Raw genomic sequence first — 22,025 nt, forward strand, 5'->3', positions numbered from 1 at the left:
GAAATGCGGACGTGGCGACATGTAGAGAGCGCCAAAGGCAGTGCTTTTCAGGCCCGCCCCAAATATTATTGTCCAGGTGGAAATCGGGAGAAAATCGGGAGGGTTGACGAGTATGAGTATTAGTGGTGAATGCGGTGTTACGGCGGCGGGCCAGCTCTAATGTTAATTTGATATTGCCTCAAGGGCCAAAAAAAATTACATGGCGGGCCAAATTCGGCCCGCGGGCCAGAGTTTGACACCCATGATGTAAAGACTTAGTATAGTTCAGCATTTCTCAAAGTGTGGGGCGGGCCCCACTGGTGGGGAATAGAGACATGACAGGTGGGGCGCGAGGAATGGGAGGAAATTTCACTTTAATTTTTAATTTTTATTTTTTTTATTATATTCTTAGATTTTTTTTTTTTTTACAAACCCATTTTCTATACAAACTGTAAATCACTTTGTGATTTTGTCTGTGAAATCCGCTATATAAATTGATGTGAATTACTTATTTTTCTTGTAGGCTTCAAATTTCCAGGTCGGCGTGAAAGTTTGACAGACGCAACAGTCTAATGGGGGCGGAGCTAAGCAGAAGAAACTTTCGCGCGAATGGGTAGCAGCAAAATTAAAAGCTGTCCCACTGTCAAACGACACAGTTGCGAGACGTATATGCGACATTGCAAGTGATCTTGAGGAACAACTCGTAGACAAATTAAAAGAAAATCGTTTTGCTTTACAAGTGGACGAAGCTACTGACGGCAATAAACACTGCCTGTTCATCGCATACGTGATACGTCCGCTATGTGAATGGCGAGTCACTGTGCGAGGATTTGCTGTTTTGCAAATACAAAAAAAATAGAGCCAGTGCTGATGGCTCTTCAAGATAATGGACAGTTTCCTCCAAGAACACGACCTTAAATGGGAAAACTGTGTGGGCTTTTGCTCTGATGGCGCACAGACCATGGCAGGGTCAAGAAACGGGCTGCAGGTTCTAATAAAGAGGGTTGCGCTAAATGCGCTTTGGACACACTGTCATTCACCAGGAAGCACTCGCGTCAAGGCAGCTCAGCCCCGAATTCAATAAAGTTTAAACAAATGTGAGCGCGGTAAATTTGATCAAAACACAAAAAAGTAGCGTTTTAATACATTTATTATTGAACTTGATGCAAGTTATTTGAATTATTATTGAACTTGATGGAAGTTATTTGATTTATTATTGAACTTGATGCAAGTTATACCACAGCTGCACAGTTATTTTATTTAATATTGAACTTGATGTTATTTTAGGGCTTCACGGTGGCAGAGGGGTTAGTGCGTCTGCCTCACAATACGAAGGTCCTGCAGTCTTGGGTTCAATACCAGGCTCGGGATCTTTCTGTGTGGAGTTTGCATGTTCTCCCCGTGAATGCGTGGGTTCCCTCCGGGTACTCCGGCTTCCTCCCACTTCCAAAGACATGCACCTGGGGATAGGCCCCTCCCACCTCCAAAGACATGCACCTGGGGATAGGTTGATTGGCAACACTAAATGGTCCCTAGTGTGTGAATGTGAGTGTGAATGTTGTCTGTCTATCTGTGTTGGCCTTGCGATGAGGTGGCGACTTGTCCAGGGTGTACTCCGCCTCCCGCCCGATTGTAGCTGAGAGGCGCCAGCGCCCTCCGCGACCCCGAAAGGGAATAAGCAGTAGGAAATGGATGGATGGATGGATAAGCTTGGCATTAGCGTTCTGTTTGGGCGGTGGGGGCAGGTGGGGCTTGAAAACTCCCCCTCGTCCAAAGTGGGGGATGACAAAAAAAGTTTGAGAACCACAGGTATAGTTGAAGACCTGAGGTCATTATAAAACATGAGTTTACATCATATTGGCAGGCACACTTTACATCTTAAAGATGTAAATAAATGACATTTGGGAATGCCCGGCGGTCCAGATTGAAAAGTCTACTGCCGTTTCTTTTCTTTTTCTCCTATGTCCCACTCTCCCTTGTGGAGGGGGTCCGGTCCGATCCGGTGGCCATTTACTGCTTGCCTGTGTATCGGCTGGGGACATCTCTGCGCTGCTGATCCGCCTCCGCTTGGGATGGTTTCCTGCTGGCTCCGCTGTGAACGGGACTCTCGCTGCTGTGTTGGATCCGCTTTGGACTGGACTCTGGCGACTGTGTTGGATCCATTATGGATTGAACTTTCACAGTAACATCTTAGACCCGCTCGACATCCATTGCTTTCCTCCTCTCCAAGGTTCTCATAGTCATCATTGTTACCGACGTCCCACTGGGTGTGAGTTTTCCTTGCCCTTATGTGGGCCTACCGAGGATGTCGCAGTGGTTTGTGCAGCCCTTTGAGACACTAGTGATTTAGGGCTATATAAGTAAACATTGATTGATTGATAATGGGCTTCATTTGCCCAGGTCTGGGTTAAAAGGAGTGTCAAGTGGATCATTCCCAATTTTTTTTTTTACAGCAAAAAATGGGCGCCATCCATCCATCCATTTCTACCGCTTGTCCCTTTTTATAACGATTCAACGTCTTCCTATTTCAAAGTGTCCGTTGTCAGGGAGCTGGCTCGCAACTCTCGCGGGAACTGCCATTGAATCACGTGACCCCAGACTGAAATGGCGACAGCGCGTAGCTGCCATTGCAAACTTGGCCTGTCAGTGTAAAGAACACACCAAGCAGACTTATTCAACGGCTCGGGGGGGAATTAACCGCCACTCCTCTATTTATTTCCAACGGTAAAGACGATGAGCATTTTAAATGGGAAGGGCGCGGTGCGGTTAGCATAGCGTCATAGCACGAAGACAAGCACTCGCCACACAGGCAGGTAACGTAGCAACCACATAACAACTCTTCTCTTTTTCGACTCCTTTTCTTCTCACATCATCACGCTGACTCTAAACATGCCGGCCTAATTGTTTCTTTTCACAGGAGTCCGCGGCATTTTCCACAATGCGATTGAAAACGTCCCTGCTGAAGGAGCCCAAACATATCCTTTGCCTTTTGTTTATGTCTGGACAAGCGGTAGGAAATGGACGATTGAATGTTTACTTCTTACCATTTTGTTGTCCACCGCAGGACATAATTATGTGTTTTTAACTTCATACACCAGGGGTTTAAGAGGCTTGCTAAAAAGACACTGCAAAAAGTGAAATCTAAGTAAGATGAAATATGTCAAATATGGCGGATATTTGCTTATTTTCTGTCTGATAACATCATTCTTCTCACGTAGCAGATTTTATGTTAGAGTCTTTTACTTGTTTTAAGTGTTTTGGTCCTAAATGGGCAGCACGGTGGGAGAAGGGTTAGTGCGTCTGCCTCACAATATGAAAGTCCTGAGTAGTCCTGGGTTCAATCCCGGGCTCAGGATCTTTCTGTGTGGAGTTTGCATGTTCTTCCCGTGACTGCGTGTGTTCTCTCCGGGTACTCCGGCTCCCTCCCACCTCCAAAGACATGCACCTGGGAATAGGCCCCTCCCACCTGCAAATTCATGCATCTGGGGATAGGCCCCTCCCACCTCCAAAGAGATGCACCTGGGGATAGGCCCCTCCCACCTCCAAAGACATGCACCTGGGGATAGGCCCCGCCCACCTCCAAAGGCATGCTCCTGGGAATAGGCCCCCCACACCTGCAAATTCCTGCATCTGGGGATAGGCCCCTCCCACCTCCATATTCATGCACCTGGGGATAGGCCCCTCCCACCTCCAAAGACATGCACCTGGGAATAAGTTGGCCCGAGTGTGAGAATGTGAGTGTGAATGTTGTCTATCTGTGTTAGCCCTGCGATGAGGTGGCGACTTGTCCAAGGTGTACTCCGCCTTCCGCCCGAATGCAGCTGAGATAGGCTCCAGCACCGCCCGCTACCCCAAAAGGGACATGCAGTAGAAAACGTTTTGAACTAGTCTCGGGGGGCCAGTATGGGTCATTCATGGTCCAAATTTGGCCCTCTGGTTGCCAGTTGAATAGACCTGCCCTATACACTGCAAAAAGTCAGTGTTGAAAGCCAAGTAAATAAATACAAAAATTAAGGGTATTTTATTTGAACCAGGGGTCTCAGACTCGGTCTCAATTGCGGCCCGCGAGATGTTATTTTGCAGTCGCCACCTTGATATGCCGGCTTCGGACAGAGACAATATTTATTCGGCTCCAAAATGGCTCTTTCAATGTTCTGGGTTGCCTACCCCTGCATTAGTGGAAAAGCAGCAAATGGGTGAAAGCAACAGAAACGTTTCCACGGAGACGAGGGTTTTCTTATGTGGATGGCTGCTGTCACACTGTCCGTCAGTAATAACAGTCCCCTATAACCTGGACCAATTCAAACCATTATTTTTTTTTAGGCCCCTCCCACCTCCAAAGACATGCACCTGGGGATAGGTTGATTGGCAACACTAAATGGTCCCTAGTGTGTGAATGTGAGTGTGAATGTTGTCTGTCTATCTGTGTTGGCCCTGTGATGAGGTGGCGACTTGTCCGGGGTGTACCTCGCCTTCCACCCGAATGCAGCTGAGATAGGCTTCAGCACCCCCCGCGACCCCAAAGGGGTTGGAAATGGATGGATGGATGGCCCTAAATGTTCTCAGTAAGATATTACAGCTATGAATTGATTAACGTGGACCCCGACTTAAACAAGTTGAACAACTTATTGGGGTGTTACCATTTAGTGGTCAATTGTACGGCCCTAGTGTGTGAATGTGAATAAGCGGTAGAAAATAGATGGATGGATGGATGTACGGAATACGTACTGTTCTGTGCAATCTACTAATAAAAGTCTCAGCTTGTTGCTGAGATGTTATGACCTATATTGAGTAAAACATGCTTGAAACTACAAACCCCATTTACATATGAGTTGGGAAATTGTGTTAGATGTAAATATAAAGGGAATACAATGATTTGCAAATCCTTTTCAACCCATATTCAATTGAATGCACTACAAAGACAACATATTTGATGTTCAATGTTTGCAAATAATAATTAACTTAAAATTTCATGGCTGCAACATGTGCCAAAGTAGTTGGGAAAGGGCATGTTCACCACTGTGTTACATCACCTTTTCTTTTAACAACACTCAATAAACGTTTGGGAACTGAGGAAACTAATTGTTGAAGCTTTGAAAGTGGAATTCTTTCCCATTCTTGTTTTATGTAGAGCTTCAGTCGTTCAACAGTCCAGGGTCTCCGCTGTCGTATTTAACGCTTCATAATGCGCCACACATTTTCGATAGGAGACAGGTCTGGACTGCAGGCGGCCTAGGAAAGTACCGGCACTGTTTTTTTACAAAGCCACATTGTTGTAACACGTGCTGAATGTGGCTTGGCATTGTTTTACTGAAATAAGCAGGGGCGTCCATGTAAAAGACGGCGCTAAGATGGCAGCATATGTTGTTCCAAAACCTGTATGTACCTTTCAGCATTAATGGTGCCTTCAAAGATGTGTAAGTTACCCATGCCTTGGGCACTAATGCACCCCCATACCATCACAGAGGCTGGCTTTTGAACTTTGGTTCGCTTCCCCTTTGGTCCGGATGACACGATGTCGAATATTTCCAAACACAATTTGAAATGTGAACTCGTCAGACCACAGAACACTTTTCCACTTTGCATCAGTACATTTTAGATGATTTCGGGCCCAGAGAAGCCGGCAGCGTTTCTGGATGTTGTTGATAAATGGCTTTCGCTTTGCATAGTAGAGCTTTAACTTGCACTTACAGATGTAGCGACGAACTGTATTTAGTGATAGTGGTTTTCTGAAGTGTTCCTGAGCTCATGTGGTGATATCCCTTAGAGATTGATGTCGGTTTTTGATACAGTGCCGTCGGAGGGTTCGAAGGTCACGATCATTCAATGTTGGTTTCCGGCCATGCCGCTTACGTGGAGTGATTTCTCCGGATTCTCTGAACCTTTTGATGATATTATGGAGCGTAGATGTTGAAATCCCTAAATGTCTTGCAATTGCACTTTGAGAAACGTTGTTCTTAAACTGTTTGACTATTTGCTCACGCTGTTGTGGACAAAGGGGTGTACCTCGCCCCATCCTTTCTTGTGAAAGACTGAGCATTTTTTGGGAAGCTATTTTTATACCCAATCATGTCACCCACCTGTTCCCAATTAGCCTGCACACCTGTGGGATGTTCCAAATAAGTGGTGAGCATTCCTCAACTCTATCAGTATTTATTGCCACTTGTCCCTACTTCTTTGGTACGTGTTGCTGGCATCAAATTCTAAAGGTATTGATTATTTGCACAAAAAAAAAAATGTTTATGAGTTTGAACATCAAATATGTTGTCTTTGTAGCATATTCAACTGAATATGGGTTGAAAAGGATTTGCAAATCATTGTATTCTGTTTATATTTACATCAAACACAATTTCCCAACTCATATGGAAACGGGGTTTGTATATATAGCATGTGTTTATTGATGCAAGTTTCCCTCTGTACTGGGGTGTGGTCGTTTTAGAAAGGTAAACCTGCTCACCTAATGGGATTTGACCATTCTCCTTAATACTAGCTCACATAGGGAGCTTGTGAGCTGCATTGGCTGGACCACAGCTGATGAGTTGTACTCCTGCAGTGACGACCACCAGATCCTCAGGTGGAACCTTCTGACCAGCGAGACCAGCCTCGTCGTCAGATTACCAGAAGGCTTCTTCCCGATTGACCTGCACTGGTTCCCTAAGACTGTCGGTGGTAAAAAGCAGACTTCGGCCGAGGTTTTTGTGCTAACCAGCACTGACGGTAAGTCTTTATTTATCGATCCGTTTCCAATAATCCTAACTTGCATGTTTTGGTGATGTGCCGAGAGATTGAGAATCCAGAGAAAAGCCACATTGCGTTTTTGCAGAGACGTTTGAACCCTGGATCTCCTGACCACTCTTTTTCACTATTCTCAGTTTTTGCTTAAGAATGTGTACATTGTTTTTACTAAACCCAAAAGCCGTGAAGTTGGCGCGTTGTGTAAATGGTAAATAAAAACAGAATACAATGATTTGCAAATCCTTTTCAACTTATATTCAATTGAATAGACTGCAAAGACAAGATTCTTAACGTTTGAACTGGTAAATGTTGTTATTTTTTGCAAATATTAGCTCATTTGGAACTTAATGCCTGCAACATGTTTCAAAAAAGTTGTCACAGGGTCATTTTTACCAGTGTGTTACATGGCCTTTCCTTTAAACAACACTGTCCCATTCTTGCTTGATGTACGGCGTAAGTTGTTCAACAGTCCGGGGTCTCTGTTGTGCTATTTTAGGCTTCATAATGCGCCACACATTTTCAGACAGGCCTGTCTATTACCCGCACTCTTTTACTATGAAGCCACGCTGTTGTAACACGTACAGAATGTGGCTTGGCATGGTCTTGCTGAAATAAGCAGGGGCGTCCATGAAAAATAATGCCAACATATGCTGCTCCAAAAGCTGTATGTAAATTTTAGCATTAATGATGCCTTCACAGATGTGTAAGTTACCCATGCCTTGGCCACTAATACACCCCCATACCAACACACATGCTGCCTTTTCTATTCTGCGCCTAGAACAGACCGGATGGTTCTTTTCCTCTTTGGTCCGGAGGAAACGACGTCCACAGTTTTCCAAAAACAATTTGAAACGTGAACTCGTCAGACCACAGAACCCCTTTTCCACTTTGCATCAGTCCATCTCAGATGAGCTCGGGCCCAGCAAAGCCGGCGGCGTTTCTGGGTGTTGTTGATAAATGGCTGTGGCTTTGCGTAGTCGAGTTTTAACTTGCAATTACAGATGTAGCGACGGACTATATAGTTACTGACAGTGGTTTTCTGAAGTTTTCCTGAGCCCATGTGGTGATATCCTTTACACGCCAATGTCGGTTTTTGATGCAGTGCCGTCTGAGGGATCAAAGGTCACGGTCATTCAATGTTGGTTTCCGGCCATGCCGCTTACGTGGAGTGATTTCTCCAGATTCTCTGAAGCTTTTGATGATATTACGGACCATAGATGGTGAATACCCTACATTCCTGGTTGAGAAATGTTGTTCTTAAACAATTTGCCCGGGCATTTGTCGACAAAGTGGTGACCCTCGCCCCGTCCTTTGTTTGTGAATGTTTTTATACCCAATCATGGCAACCACCCATTCCCAATTAGCCTGTTCACCTGTGGGTGGTTAAAAATAAGTGTCTGATGAGCATTTCTCAACGTTCTCAGTCGTTTTTGCCACTTGTGCCAGCTTTTTTTAAACATGTCGCAGGCAACAAATTCTAAATGAGCTTACGAACATGAAATATCTTGTCTTTGCAGTCTATTCGATTGAATATAAGATCTAAAGGATTCGTAATTCATTGTATTCTCTTTTTATTTACCATTTACACAACGTGACAACTTCACTGCTTTTGGGTCGTTTTTTGTTTTTTTATCAGTTTCAGCACAGTATTGAAAAGTAACATATTGCCAAATTGTTATAATAATGGTACAATAGTATTTCATAACATACAATGAATCAATACAAAAGGGAATATGTGCTGGATGATGAAATATTCATTATAAATATGCACTTATGAGAAGTGACAAAGGGATTTCCTGTGTTTAAATGTAGACTGCTGGGTGGGATCCCACTGTAAAAGGCGTTGGACAGCACAGTCTCTCCTAATTCTGCATCAGAAACAAACACACAGCATGGCGATGCATTTTTGATGTCAGGCAATATAGTATGTGGTCAGAATACTAATAGCAGTGTAGGCTTGCATAAAAGTGCAACTCCCCCAAAACTGATACAGCAATTTTCTCTGGCAGTCTGGCTAATAAGTAAATGAAATGTCAGCAGCTTTCTTTTTCTTTCTGACTTTGTTACCAATCCCTCCTTTTGAATTTTTACAAGCATACTTTGGAGAAACCCAACACAATAGCTGTTGGAGGAAACATCGATGGTTGGACCTTGGCTACTTAAATCATAATACAAAACAAAATTGGAACTTCCAAAAAGGAGAGAAGTTAGATTAACGCCTCAGTTATGGAAATGACAAGTTTGGAACCCAGTTTTATGTTTGCTGGCAAGGTTAAAATGTCAATGCAAGGATCTGCTAATATTCTTACAGTGGTTTAAGCTCCGACTTACAACAGGAGCACTGTAGTGTTTTTAGGAATTAGTCTCCCGAGTTTTGAACTAGGGGCAGCACGGTGGTACAGGGGTTAGTGCATGTGCCTCACAATACGAAGGTCCTGAGTAGTCCTGAGTTCAATCCCGGGCTCGGGATCTTTCTGCGTGGAGTTTGCATGTTCTCCCCGTGGCTTTTGTGGGTTCCCTCCGGGTAATCCGGCTTCCTCCCACCTCCTAAAACATGCACCTGGAGATAAGCTCCTCCCACCTCCAAAGACATGCAACTGGGGATAGGCCCCTCCCACCTTCTAAAACATGCACCTGGGGATAGGCCCCTCCCACCTCTAAAGGTATACACCTGGGGATAGCTCCTCCCACCTCTAAAGACATGCACCTGGTGATATGCCCCTCCTACCTCCAAAGACATGCAACTGGGGATAGGCCCCTCCCACCTCAAAAGACATGCACCTGGGGATATGCCCGTCCCACCTTCAAAGGCATGCCCCTGGGGATAGGCCCCTCCCACCTCCAAAGACACGCACCTGGGGATAGGCCCCTCCCAACTCTAAAGACATGGCCCTGGGGATAGGCCCCTCCCATCTCCTAAGATATGCACCTGGGGGTAAGCCCCTCCCACCTCCAAAGGCATGCACCTGAGGATAGGCCCCTCCCACCTCCAAAGACATGCACCTGGGGATATGCCCGTCCTACCTCCAAAGACATGCAACTGGGGATAAGCCCCTCCCACCTCCATAGACATGCACCTGGGTATAGGCCCGTCCCACCTTCAAAGGCATTCCCCTGAGGATAGGCCCCGCCCACCTCCAAAGGCATGCACCTCGGGATAGGCCCCTCCCACCTCTAAAGACACACACCTGGAGGTAAGTCCCTCCCACCTCCAAAGGCATGCACCTGGGGATAGGCCACTCCCACCTCCAAATAATTGCACCTAGAGAAAGGCCCCTCCCACCGCTAAAGACATGCACCTGGTGATAGGCCCCTCCCTCTTCTAAAGACATGCACCTGGGAATAGGCCCCTCCCACCTCCAAAGACATGCACCTGGGAATAGGCCCCTCCCACCTCCAAAGACATGCACCGGCGGAAATAACATTATTCTCCGTGCGTGGGCTTAACACAAATATATTCCACAACAGTATCAATATTAGTTATAATTTCAGCATAGCAGTGATTAAAAATCCCTCATTGACATTATCATTAGACATTTATAAAAAAAAAATAAAAAAACAATAGTGTCACAGTGGCTTACACTTGCATCGCATCTCATAATCTTGACAACACACTGTGTCCAATGCATCTCGGTATAGGCCCCGATATTTTTGGTTCGTTTAATAGTCAAAACAAATTTACATTATTGCAATCAGTTGGTAAAACATTGTCCTTTACTATTATAAATGCTTTTTAAAAAATGTACTACTCTGCTAGCATGTCAGCAGACTGGGGTGGATCCTGCTGAAATCTATGTATTGAATGAATACAGAATCCTTTTGAATCGGGAAAAAATCGTTTTTGAATCGAGAATCGTGTTGAATTGAAAAAAAAAAAATCGATATTGGATGGAATCGTGGGACACCCCAAGATTCGCAGCCCTAATATATAATATATATATATATATATATATAGATGTATATATTTACAGCCCGTCCCAGGCCAATTTTTTTTTAATTGTCATTTTGAAGAATTTATCTGAATGTGCATGAACTATTTCTATTCAAAATTGTTTGGAATGTCAAATGTTTAAATATTAACTGTAGTGTGGCAACTGTACTACTATATGAGTACATCTTTTCTATTGTTTCATTGAAAATAAAACAGCAAAGTCCATTTGGCTGTCATCTGTTTAAATTATGTGACACCATTGTGTTAAAATCATGAGTTTTTTTTTCATGCTTTAAATAAGAAACGATTACACTTTAAAAAAGTAGTTTTATACTTGTGAGTGTTGATGACACAGCTTTGCAACACTTGATATTCTACTTTCAAGCATGTTTTACTCAATATCTGTAATATCTTACTGAGATCATTTAGGACCAAAACACTTAAAACAAGTAAAAGACTCTAACAAAATCTGCTTAGCGAGAAGAATGATCTTATCAGACAGAAAATAAGCAACTATCACCCTTATTTGAGATATTTCATCTTACTTACATTTCACTTTTTGCAGGGAAGCTTTGACTATTATTCAGTTCCGAGAACATCAACCTGCTTCAAAGTGTGTTTTTACTGAATTAAAAATGTAGGATTTTATGTACCAGTCTGAACACAGGCCTCTTTTTTTGTGTCTTTGCAGGGAAGTTCCACCTCGCCTCCAAGACAGGGCGCATCGAGAAGAGCGTCGAAGCTCACAAAGGAGCCGTTTTAGCCGGCCGATGGAACCATGATGGGACTGCCCTTGTCACAGGTACGCAGGGAATGCCACAAAAGTAGCCAGGTGGATACGTTAAAAAAAAACGATTCTGTACACTTAGCTGGAGAAGATGGGCAGATCAAGAACTGGTCCAAAAGTGGAATGCTGCGTTCAACACTGGCCACCCAAGGTAAGATCAGATCATTTTTAAAGTGTAATAAGAAGTCAGGATAGACTTTTTATTCATCCCACAATGGGGAAATGAGGTTGTTGCCGTGCAGGTTTTTACACACACTAACACAAGTAAAGCGTAATGAAAAACCCCAAAAATAGTAATAAATATTACATATTGCTCACTAGTATGTGTAGATTGAAGATAAAATACAACAAAAAAACACTAACATCCGTATTGCAGACCACGAAATAAAAAACATCATGGTTATCACATACGGTCAAAAGTTTACATACACTTGTAAAGGACATCATGTCATGGCTGTCTTGACTTTCCAACTTTCATTTTTTTGTGATGTAGTGATTGGAGCACATACTTGTTGCTCACAAAAAGCATTCATGAAGTTTGCTTCTTTTATGAATTTATTATGGCTCTACTGAAAATGTGAGGCTCAAAAGTATACGTACAGCAATGTTAATATTTGCTTACATGTCCCTTGGCAAGTTTTACTGCAATAAGGCGCTTTTGGTAGCCATCCACAAGCTTCTGCTTGAGGTTTTGACCACAAAATTGGTGCAGTTGAGCTACATGTGTTGCTTTTCTGACATGGACTTGTTTCTTCAGCATTGTCCACACGTTTAAGTCAGGACTTTGGGAAGGCCATTCTAAAACCTTCAAGCCTGATTTAGCCATTCCTTTACTACAAATGGTAAAGGAATGGCTGCTGACGGAAGCACATTGTATAGCAGGGGGTCACCAACGCCCGTAAGGACCAGATGAGTCGCCCGCTGGCCTGTTCTAAAAATAGCTCAAATAGCAGCACTTACCAGTGAGCTGCTTCTATTTTTTTTTACATTTTATTTAATTATACAATTTTACTTTTACACACCAATGCCTGAGAAGGAGCAGGATGAAGAAAAATCTTATATTTTCCTGCCCCCTTCAACATAATACGTATTCTTACTTCATGGATATCATACAAACCAAGAAATACATCCAAATGTAATGAAAACAAACAAATAACACACAAGAAAAACACAAGTGCAAAACTTCATGCAGTACTAACCGAACAAAAAAATAATAATAATAACATACAACTCACGGACTGATACAAAACAAATACAAAACCAGACAAAAAAATAAGTACAATTGACCCCTAAATGGTAACACCCCAATAGGTTTTTCAACTTGTTTAAGTCAATCAATCAATCAATCAATGTTTACTTATATAGCCCTAAATCACTAGTGTCTCAAAGGGCTGCACAAACCACTACGACATCCTCGGTAGGCCCACATAAGGGCAAGGAAAACTCACACCCAGTGGGACGTCGGTGACAATGATGACTATGAGAACCTTGGAGAGGAGGAAAGCAATGGATGTCGAGCGGGTCTAACATGATACTGTGAAAGTTCAATCCATTATGGATCCAACACAGTCGCGGGAGTCCAGTCCAAAGCGGATCCAACACAGCAGCGAGAGTCCCGTTCACAGCGGAGCCAGCAGGAAACCATCCCAAGCGGAGGCGGATCAGCAGCGCAGAGATGTCCCCAGCCGATACTCAGGCAAGCAGTACATGGCAACCGGATCGGACCGAACCCCCTCTACAAGGGAGAGTGGGACATAGGAGAAAAAGAAAAGAAACGGCAGATCAACTGGTCTAAAAAGGGAGTCTATTTAAAGGCTAGAGTATACAAATGAGTTTTAAGGTGAGACTTAAATGCTTCTACTGAGGTGGCATCTCGAACTTTTACCGGTAGGTGACGCTGTAAGCACAAAAGCGTCGCTCTGCAAGAGGCTAACGTCCTTCCACAGTGTTATATACCCTACTAAATCACTAATCCTCGTCTCCATGGGGACAAATAAATTGTTTCTTACAAGTACCATGCTTCGCGACACACCGTAGGACAGACCTGGGCAAGTTAAAGGTCCTACTGAAATGAGATGTTCTTATTTAAACGGGGATAGCAGGTCCATTCTATGTGTCATACTTGATCATTTTGCGATATTGCCATATTTTTGCTGAAAGGATTTAGTAGAGAACATCCACGATAAAGTTCGCAACTTTTGGTCGCTAATAAAAAAAAGCCTTGCCTGTACCGGAAGTAGCAGACGATGTGCGCGTGACGTCACCGTTGTGAGGGCTCCTCACATCCTCACATTGTTTATAATCATAGCCTCAAACAGCAAGAGCTATTCGGACTGAGAAAGCGACGATTTCCCCATTAATTTGAGCGAGGATGAAAGATTTGTGGATAAGGAAAGTTAGAGTGAAGCACAAAAAAAACCCGACAGCTTCGGGCGGCAGCAGTGTGAGCGTTTCCGAAGTAATTAGACACATTTACTAGGATCATTCTGGAAGATCCCTTATCTGCTTATTGATTTAATAGTGTTTTAGTGAGATTGTAAAGTCATACCTCAAAGTCGGGCTGCTGCGATGGAAGCCATGGAGGAGTCAAGCTCACAGCTGCCTTTCTTGACAGCTGCTGCAGGAGGAGGTCCCGTAATCCACTGATGTCTCCGGCAAGAGCCGACTTAATATCACAATTTTCCCATCCAAAAACATGCTGGTTGACGTCGAGAAACATGTTCGTGTTAGACCGCTCTGTGTTAAAGCTTCACAACAAACAAAGAAACACCGGCTGTGTCTTGGTGGAAAAGGCAGCTGCAATCCACCGCTTTCCACCAACAGCATTCTTCTTTGACGTATCCATTATTAATTGAACAAATTGCAAAAGATTCAGCAACACAGATGTCCAAATTACTGTGTAATTATGCGATGAAAAGAGACAACTTTTAGCCGTAAGTGTTCCTGGGCTAATATGTCCCCTCCAACCAATAACGTCATCATACGCGTCATCATTCCGCAACGTTTTCAATAAGAAACTCCGCGGGAAATTTAAAATTGTAATTTAGTAAACTAAAGCGGCCGTATTGGCATGTGTTGCAATGTTAATATTTCATCATTGATATATAAACTATCAGACTGCGTGGTCGCTAGTAGTGGCTTTCAGTAGGCCTTTAAGGCTCAGGGGCCACATGCGGCCCGTTGAGCTTCTCAATCTAGCCCGCCGGACATTCCCAAATATTTTTTTTCGATTTTTAAGATGGAAAGTGTAGCTGCCATTATGATGTGAAGTGATGTTTTCTACCGACCGTAAGTCTTCAACTATACTAAGTATTTAAATTCTTGGAATCTGCACTTATTGGTGATATACTAGTTACTACGGTCATCTAATTAGTTGCCATGGTAATGTAAGTCACAGCAGCTCAGATGAAGCACCAAGCAGTGTGGGCGGGAAGCGTTTCCACAGACGCGGAAGGAGATTTTCACAACAAAGTTCTAAAGATGGGGTAGGGAACCTATGGCTCTAGAGCCAGATGTGGCTCTTTTTATGACTGAATCTGGCTCTCAGATAAATCTTAGCTGACATTGCTTAACACGATAAGTAATGAATAATTCCGATGGTAATCACAGTGTTAAAAATAAGGTTCAAATTTTAAAACATTCTCATGCATTTTAATCCAACCATCCGTTTTCTATCGCAAGATCCAATATGTCACATTAATGGTAAGAAGCAATATATTTATTATTGGTTAACTTTAGAATAACAATGTTATTAAAAAGAATAAGAGACTTATTACCGGTATACTCTAAAAATGTTGGTCTTACTTAAAAATGCACGCATTGAGTTGTACCGTATTTCCTTGAATTGCCGCCGGGGCGCTAATTTGTTTATAACCTCTTCTCACTCCGGCGTTTACCAAAGGCATGCGGTAAATTTAGGCCTGCGCTTATAAATTTGAGTGTGATGTACGAATACCATCATGAAAAGCACATTTAATTTAAAAAAAAAAATCGTTATTATGGTCTTACCTTTACTTATAAATGAAGTCCATGCCAGCTCCTTCTGATCAAAAGCATCGATAACTTGTTTATAGAAGTCTTCCTTATCTTTCTTCAGTTTTGAAAGTCTCTCTGTCTGGATCAATCAATCAATGTTTATTTATATAACCCCAAATCACAAATGTCTCAAAGGACTGCACAAATCATTACGACTACAACATCCTCGGAGGAACCCACAAAAGGGCAAGGAAAACTCACACCCAGTGGGCAGGGAGAATTCACATCCAGTGGGACGCCAGTGACAATGCTGACTATGAGAAACCTTGGACAGGACCTCAGATGTGGGCAACCCCCCCCCTCTAGGGGACCGAAAGCAATGGATGTCGAGCGGGTCTAACATGATACTGTGAAAGTTCAATCCATAGTGGCTCCAACACAGCCGCGAGAGTTCAGTTCAAGCGGATCCAAGACAGCAGCCAGAGTCCCATCCACAGGAAACCATCTCAAGCGGAGGCGGATCAGCAGCGTAGAGATGTCCCCAACCGATACAGGCGAGCGGTCCATCCTGGGTCCCGACGAGCGGTCCATCCTGGGTCTCGACTCTGGACAGCCAGTACTTCATCCATGGTCATCGGACCGGACCCCCTCCACAAGGGAGGGGGGGACATAGGAGAAAGAAAAGAAGCGGCAGATCAACTGGTCTAAAAAGGAGGTCTATTTAAAGGCTAGAGTGTACAGATGAGTTTCAAGGTGAGACTTAAATGAAGGTGAGACTAAAATGAAGATCTTCCTTTATTACCTCCTGCTTCGATTGAAAGTCCAGTTTAGAAAACAGTTTTATTTTAAATATGTAATCCTCCATGTTAAAAGTGCAAGCGAGAGGAAAAAATAAAGAATCGCTGCTCACTCTTGCTGCTTGTTGTCACTTCTTCTGCAGCCGAGTAGTCGCAAGAAGGATCACTAGCGCCCTCTACCACCAGGAGGCGGGAGTCATTTTGTGACTTATGTTTGACACACGCAGCTACGGTATATTAATAAAACATAGCTGCTTACTGTTCTTTTTAGCATATTCAATAGCTTGGACCTTAAATCCTACTGAATAGCTCCTAATCTTCTTCCCTTTATGCGATTTCAAATGATTGAAATCAGCCTCCTCCATTTTGAAAATGATTACAGGTGAAGTGTCACTCGTGACTTGACGAGTTTGACCCGGCGGAAATTCTAGGCATATGCTAATTATTTGGCGAAACGAGTTAGACTCGGCGGAAATTCAAGACATGCGCTAATAATAATAATATTTTGCAAAACGAGTTTGACCCGGCAGTAATTCTAGGCAGGCGCATACTATATACCCGGCGGCAATTCAAGGAAATACGGTATTCAGTGTTAAAAAAATATTATATGGCTCTCATGGAAATACATTTTGAAATATTTGGCTTTCATGGCTCTGTCAGCCAAAAAGGTTCCCGACCCCTGCTCTAAGGCTTAGTGATATATCAGATGTATCAGATTGGAGGTGGGTTTATTTTGTACCCTTTGCGTTCATATTTCACTGTTTGTTGCATTTTTGTTGCGTTTCACTTGATTGTAAAATATGTCGATCGAAAGGGCGTCTGACTTTCATGTTTTGTCAATATTCAGTGTTTTATCCTTCATAGAAAAATGTAAAATTCCATTATGTTTTTTAAGGCGGTCTGTCTGTCGTTTTTAGCATTTAATCAGACATTATTGTGAGGTTTTGTATTAGTGTTCCTACAAATAGATATACCGGCCCCCGGACACATTTCTCTCTCTAAAATAATTGCCCAGGGTTACAATAGCTAACTGCTAAGAGGGAGCTAACGCTCCTGAATGTAAACAAAAAAAAATCCCCAACCCCGGGGCCTCTTTAGGTTAACGCGGGCCTGAGCGCAACACTTGCTGATTTAGTCGATGTCGTTGTGGCTTGTGCAGCCCTTTGAGACACTGGTGATTTAGGGCTATATAAGTAAACATTGATTGGTAGTCCTCCAATCCTGTATTTAGGTGTTCAAATGCGTCATGAAGTACTTCTGGAGGAATACACTCCTAATTACAGATAACTTAGCAGCTTTTTGGATGTGTATGGCAAGCTCTTGTTGAATGAGAGAACATGGCGAAGGGAAATGGCCCAATTAGATCCGCTATATTGGAATATTTTTAAGAGTTTTGGAAGAAAGTTATGCTGGGTAGTGGGATGCTGAACAGTGTTTAAAACACCTGGATAGAGTAGCACTGCTGCATAGCACATCCATGTGGCTCTCAGATCTGCTGTGGTTGATTGATTGATTGATACTTTTATTAGTAGATTGCACAGTTCAGTACATATTCCGTACAATTGACCACTAAATGGTAACACCCGGATAAGTTTTTCAACTTGTTTAAGTCGGGGTCCACGTTAATCAATTCATGGTACAAATATATATACTATCAACATAATACAGTCATCACACAAGTTAATTACCATAGTATTTACATTGAATTATTTACATTATTTACAATCCGGGGGGTGGGATGAGGAGCTTTGGTTGATATCAGAACTTCAGTCATCAACAATTGCATCAACATTGAAACAGTGTAGGTCTTATTTAGTAGGATATGTACAGCCAGCAGAGAACATAGTGAGTTCAGATAGCATAAGAGCAAGTATATACATTAGAAGTACATTTGAGTTGTTTATAATCCGGGGAGATGGGATGTGAATGGAGGAGGGTATTAGTAAAGTGTTGAAGTTGCCTGGAGGTGTTGTTTTGAAGGAATATAGAGATGCACTTACTTTTATACCTGTTGGGAGTGCATTCCACATTGATGTGGCATAGAAAGAGAATGAGTTAAGACCTTTGTTAGATCGAAATCTGGGTTTAATGTGGTTTGTGGAGCTCCCCCTGGTGTTGTGGTTATGGCGGTCATTTACGTTAAGGAAGTAGTTTGACATGTACTTCGGGATCAAGGAGGTGTAGCGGATTTTATAGACTAGGCTCAGTGCAAGTTGTTTGACTCTGTCCTCCACCCTGAGCCAGCCCACTTTGGAGAAGTGGGTTGGATTGAGGTGTGATCTGGGGTGGAGGTCTAAAAGTACATCCTGGTGTTTGCCCTGACCCATTTCCTTCAACCCGGCACGTGACGAGGAGATGTTTAAAACATGCAAGAAGAAGGAACTTGTCAAAGCTCCTCTTTGCCTTTTGACAATTTTTTAGATCAGGTTGGCATTTGTGAGAAGCCACACGCACCTGGAGCGAGGTTAGATGTCAGCCCACGCTGCACATGTTACTATATCCTCAAACCCTAACTGGTAAACACGCTCACACACACTCGCATCTCTTTGCAGCTGGTACGCCTTCTAGAAAACTGAATGGCGAGGTGAAGAAGTCTTGAGGCAATGTGATACTTTCTGAGAGGAAGGGTTGTTGATTAGTGAAATCAGTACATAAGAAATGTATACGTACACTACGAACCAATCCACATAGTTACATGTGTGGTGTTGAAAATACTCCAAGTCCTTACAATTCTGTGTTTCTTCCAGCGTCTCCTGTATATTCAGTGGCCTGGGGCCCAGACTCTGAGAGGATCCTCTACACATCAGGTCGACACCTGGTCATTAAACCTCTGCAACCCAGCGTTAAAGTCATACAGGTACACTAACTCCATTTATGGAACATGTTGAGGAACTTACAATAGAATAGAATACTATAGAACAGGGGTAGGGAAACTATGGCTGCATCTGGCTCTCGGATAAATCTGAGCTGACATTGCTGAACATGATAAGTAATGAATAATTCCACTTGTAATCACAGTGTTAAAAATAATGTTCAAAATATAAAACATTCTCATCCATTTTTAATCCAACCGTCCGTTTTCTACCACAACTGTTCAAGAAGTTGCGTTTATGGTAAGAAGTTATTTATTTATTATTGGTTAGTGTGGGGCTTGCCCTCCTGGGGGTTCTTCAGACCACCAAGCACCGACATGAAAGCCTGTTTCAGGGTTACAATATTGTTTTATTTTTCAATAAGTCTCAGTTGCAATTGTATTTTTCTCTTTTTTTCTCGCTCGCGCTCTGGCTCCAGCCCCAACCCCGTCTCTCCTCCTAGCTGCTGCTTATAACAGAGTGACAGGTGATTAGATAACATGGCCCAGGTGGGCCACTTACGCACCTTTGCTGATTTCGAGGCCGGTCCTGGCACACCCTAGTTCGCTGCAGGCCCGCAGGCTACGCCCCCTCCACAGTTAGCTCGATAACATTATTACAAAGAATAAGAGACCTATTATACTCTAAAAATGTTGGTCTTACTTAAAAATGCACGTTTTTAGTTGTGTTCAGTGTTAAAAAAATATATGGCTCTTACGGAAATATATTTTAAAATATTTGGCTTTTTGGCTCTCTCAGCCAAAAAGTTTCCCGACCCCTGCGATAGAAAGTACAATAGACACTTGTGTATTTTTTTACATGTGAATAATATAAATAGTCTATTATACAGCATTATTCACATGCGAATAATATAAATACAGTCTATTATACAGCATTATTCACATGCGAATAATATAAATACAGTCTATTATACAGCATTATTCACATGTGAATAATATAAATACAGTCTATTATACAGCATTATTCACATGTGAATAATATAGTCTATTATACAGCATTATTCACATGTGAATAATATAAATACAGTCTATTATACAGCATTATTCACATGTGAATAATATAGTCTATTATACAGCATTATTCACATGTGAATAATATAAATACAGTCTATTATACAGCATTATTCACATGTGAATAATATAGTCTATTATACAGCATTATTCACATGTGATAAATATAAATACAGTCTATTATACAGCATTATTCACATGTGAATAATATAAATACAGTCTATTATACAGCATTATTCACATGTGATAAATATAAATACAGTCTATTATACAGCATTATTCACATGTGAATAATATAAATACAGTCCATTATACAGCATTATTCACATGTGAATAATATAAATAGTCTATTATACAGCATTATTCACATGTGAATAAAATAAATACATTATTCATCTACAGTGCATGTACAGTCAAAATTACATTTGCATTTTTTTCCGTGGTCTACATAACCTGTATGTTGCAGAATCTTGCGTAAATTTTGCCTTACAGACCCATCTTCAAGCCACTTTCTTACTCTCTCTCAAAAACGAGATGTTTAGGGGCTGTCTTTTTAGATGCAAATGAACCCCTACGGACCTTGCTCCTGGACAATGACTGAGGCAATTTGATTGATTGATTGATTGAAACTTTTATTAGTAGAATGCACAGTACAGAACATATTCCGTACAATTGACCACTAAATGGTAACACCCCAATAAGTTTTTCAACTTGTTTAGGTCAAGGTCCATGTTAATCAATTCATGTCTACATTAAGTTGCATAACTCCTTAAACAAATAATTATTTAGCCTAAACCCGGTGTCAGCCACACTAACCTATTGTTGAAGATTCCCCTCCTTGGATAATTTATTTGAAATGGGTAAGTGCATCGGGTATTTCTTGAATCTCTGGCTCTTAACTTTGTATGGACTCACCGATCGTTTACGAAGCGAGTTCAAAGAGGAAGTGACGTCAGACAGAACTCGCCACAGCCAGCTTTAAAACAAGAGGTTTCGTAACTCTGAGCTAACCACTGGAAAGATGGAGGCGAGTCATCCAGACATGCACATGTTTCTCCTTCTTCTACATGTACAGATGCTTGTGGAAATCACACATGAATACCATAATAGAAGGAAATGCGCAATTGCAGCTATTTGGGATACAACACATCTCAAACTTTGTCCATATGTCAAAGGAGAGACGACGAGAATGCGGGCTCCCATGGATGTGATAAAAAAGGCGTCGTGTGCTTTGCATTACCTGGCCAACGAACGAAGACTACGGGAAACCACAAATGCGTTTGGACTGGCAAAGCAGACTGTATCAGTTATTGTCCGCCATGTATGTCAAGGACTCAACGTCTAGGTCCAGAGTACATAGAGTCACCAAAAAGGAATGGACAATGAAGGCAAAGGCAAAAGATTGAGGAGTGTCCTGACCAGATATCTATATTCCTCGATCGATTGATGTAAAATGTTCTTTCTCACATTGTTTACTTCCACATGTCCATTAAAGATTTGATTAATTTATGTTGGCCCTGCGATGAGGTGGCGACTTGTCCAGGGTGTACCCCGCCTTCCGCCCGATTGTAGCTGAGATAGGCGCCAGCGCCCCCCGCGACCCTAAAAGGGAATAAGCGGTAGAAAATGGATGGATGAAGGATCAGTTGTGATTCACTAAAATTGGACCCACAGCACACTGGATTCCAGTTCATTGCATTCATTCCAGTCCAGCTCTTCCCGGGGATCCCGAGGTGTTCCCAGGTCAGCCGGGAGACTTACTCTTCCTATCGTGTCCTGGGTCTTCCCCGTGGCCTCCTACCGGTCGGACTTGCCCAAAATACTTCCCTAGGGAGGCGTTTGGGTGGCATCCTGACCAGATGCCCGAACCACCTCATCCGGCTCCTCTCCATGTGGAGGAACAGCAGCTTTACCTTGAACTCCTTCCCGGATGGCAGA

At 42.7% G+C, this 22,025-nt stretch overlaps 1 protein-coding gene across 1 annotated transcript in view; it reads left to right on the forward strand.

The window, feature by feature from the left end:
- The first annotated feature begins 2,536 nt into the window (after positions 1 to 2,536).
- ift80 (intraflagellar transport 80 homolog (Chlamydomonas)) overlaps positions 2,537 to 22,025 on the forward strand; it is a 114,698-nt gene continuing 95,209 nt past the window's right edge. Inside the window, exons 1-6 of the mRNA XM_061878111.1 lie at positions 2,537 to 2,792; positions 2,897 to 2,952; positions 6,473 to 6,696; positions 11,337 to 11,447; positions 11,515 to 11,583; positions 18,952 to 19,061. Of these exons, the coding sequence (XP_061734095.1) occupies positions 2,918 to 2,952; positions 6,473 to 6,696; positions 11,337 to 11,447; positions 11,515 to 11,583; positions 18,952 to 19,061 (549 nt within the window). The 5' untranslated portion in view covers positions 2,537 to 2,792; positions 2,897 to 2,917. The remainder of the gene's footprint in view (positions 2,793 to 2,896; positions 2,953 to 6,472; positions 6,697 to 11,336; positions 11,448 to 11,514; positions 11,584 to 18,951; positions 19,062 to 22,025) is intronic.

This window comes from Nerophis ophidion, linkage group LG18, assembly GCF_033978795.1.
Source record: "Nerophis ophidion isolate RoL-2023_Sa linkage group LG18, RoL_Noph_v1.0, whole genome shotgun sequence".
Lineage (NCBI taxonomy): Eukaryota > Metazoa > Chordata > Actinopteri > Syngnathiformes > Syngnathidae > Nerophis > Nerophis ophidion.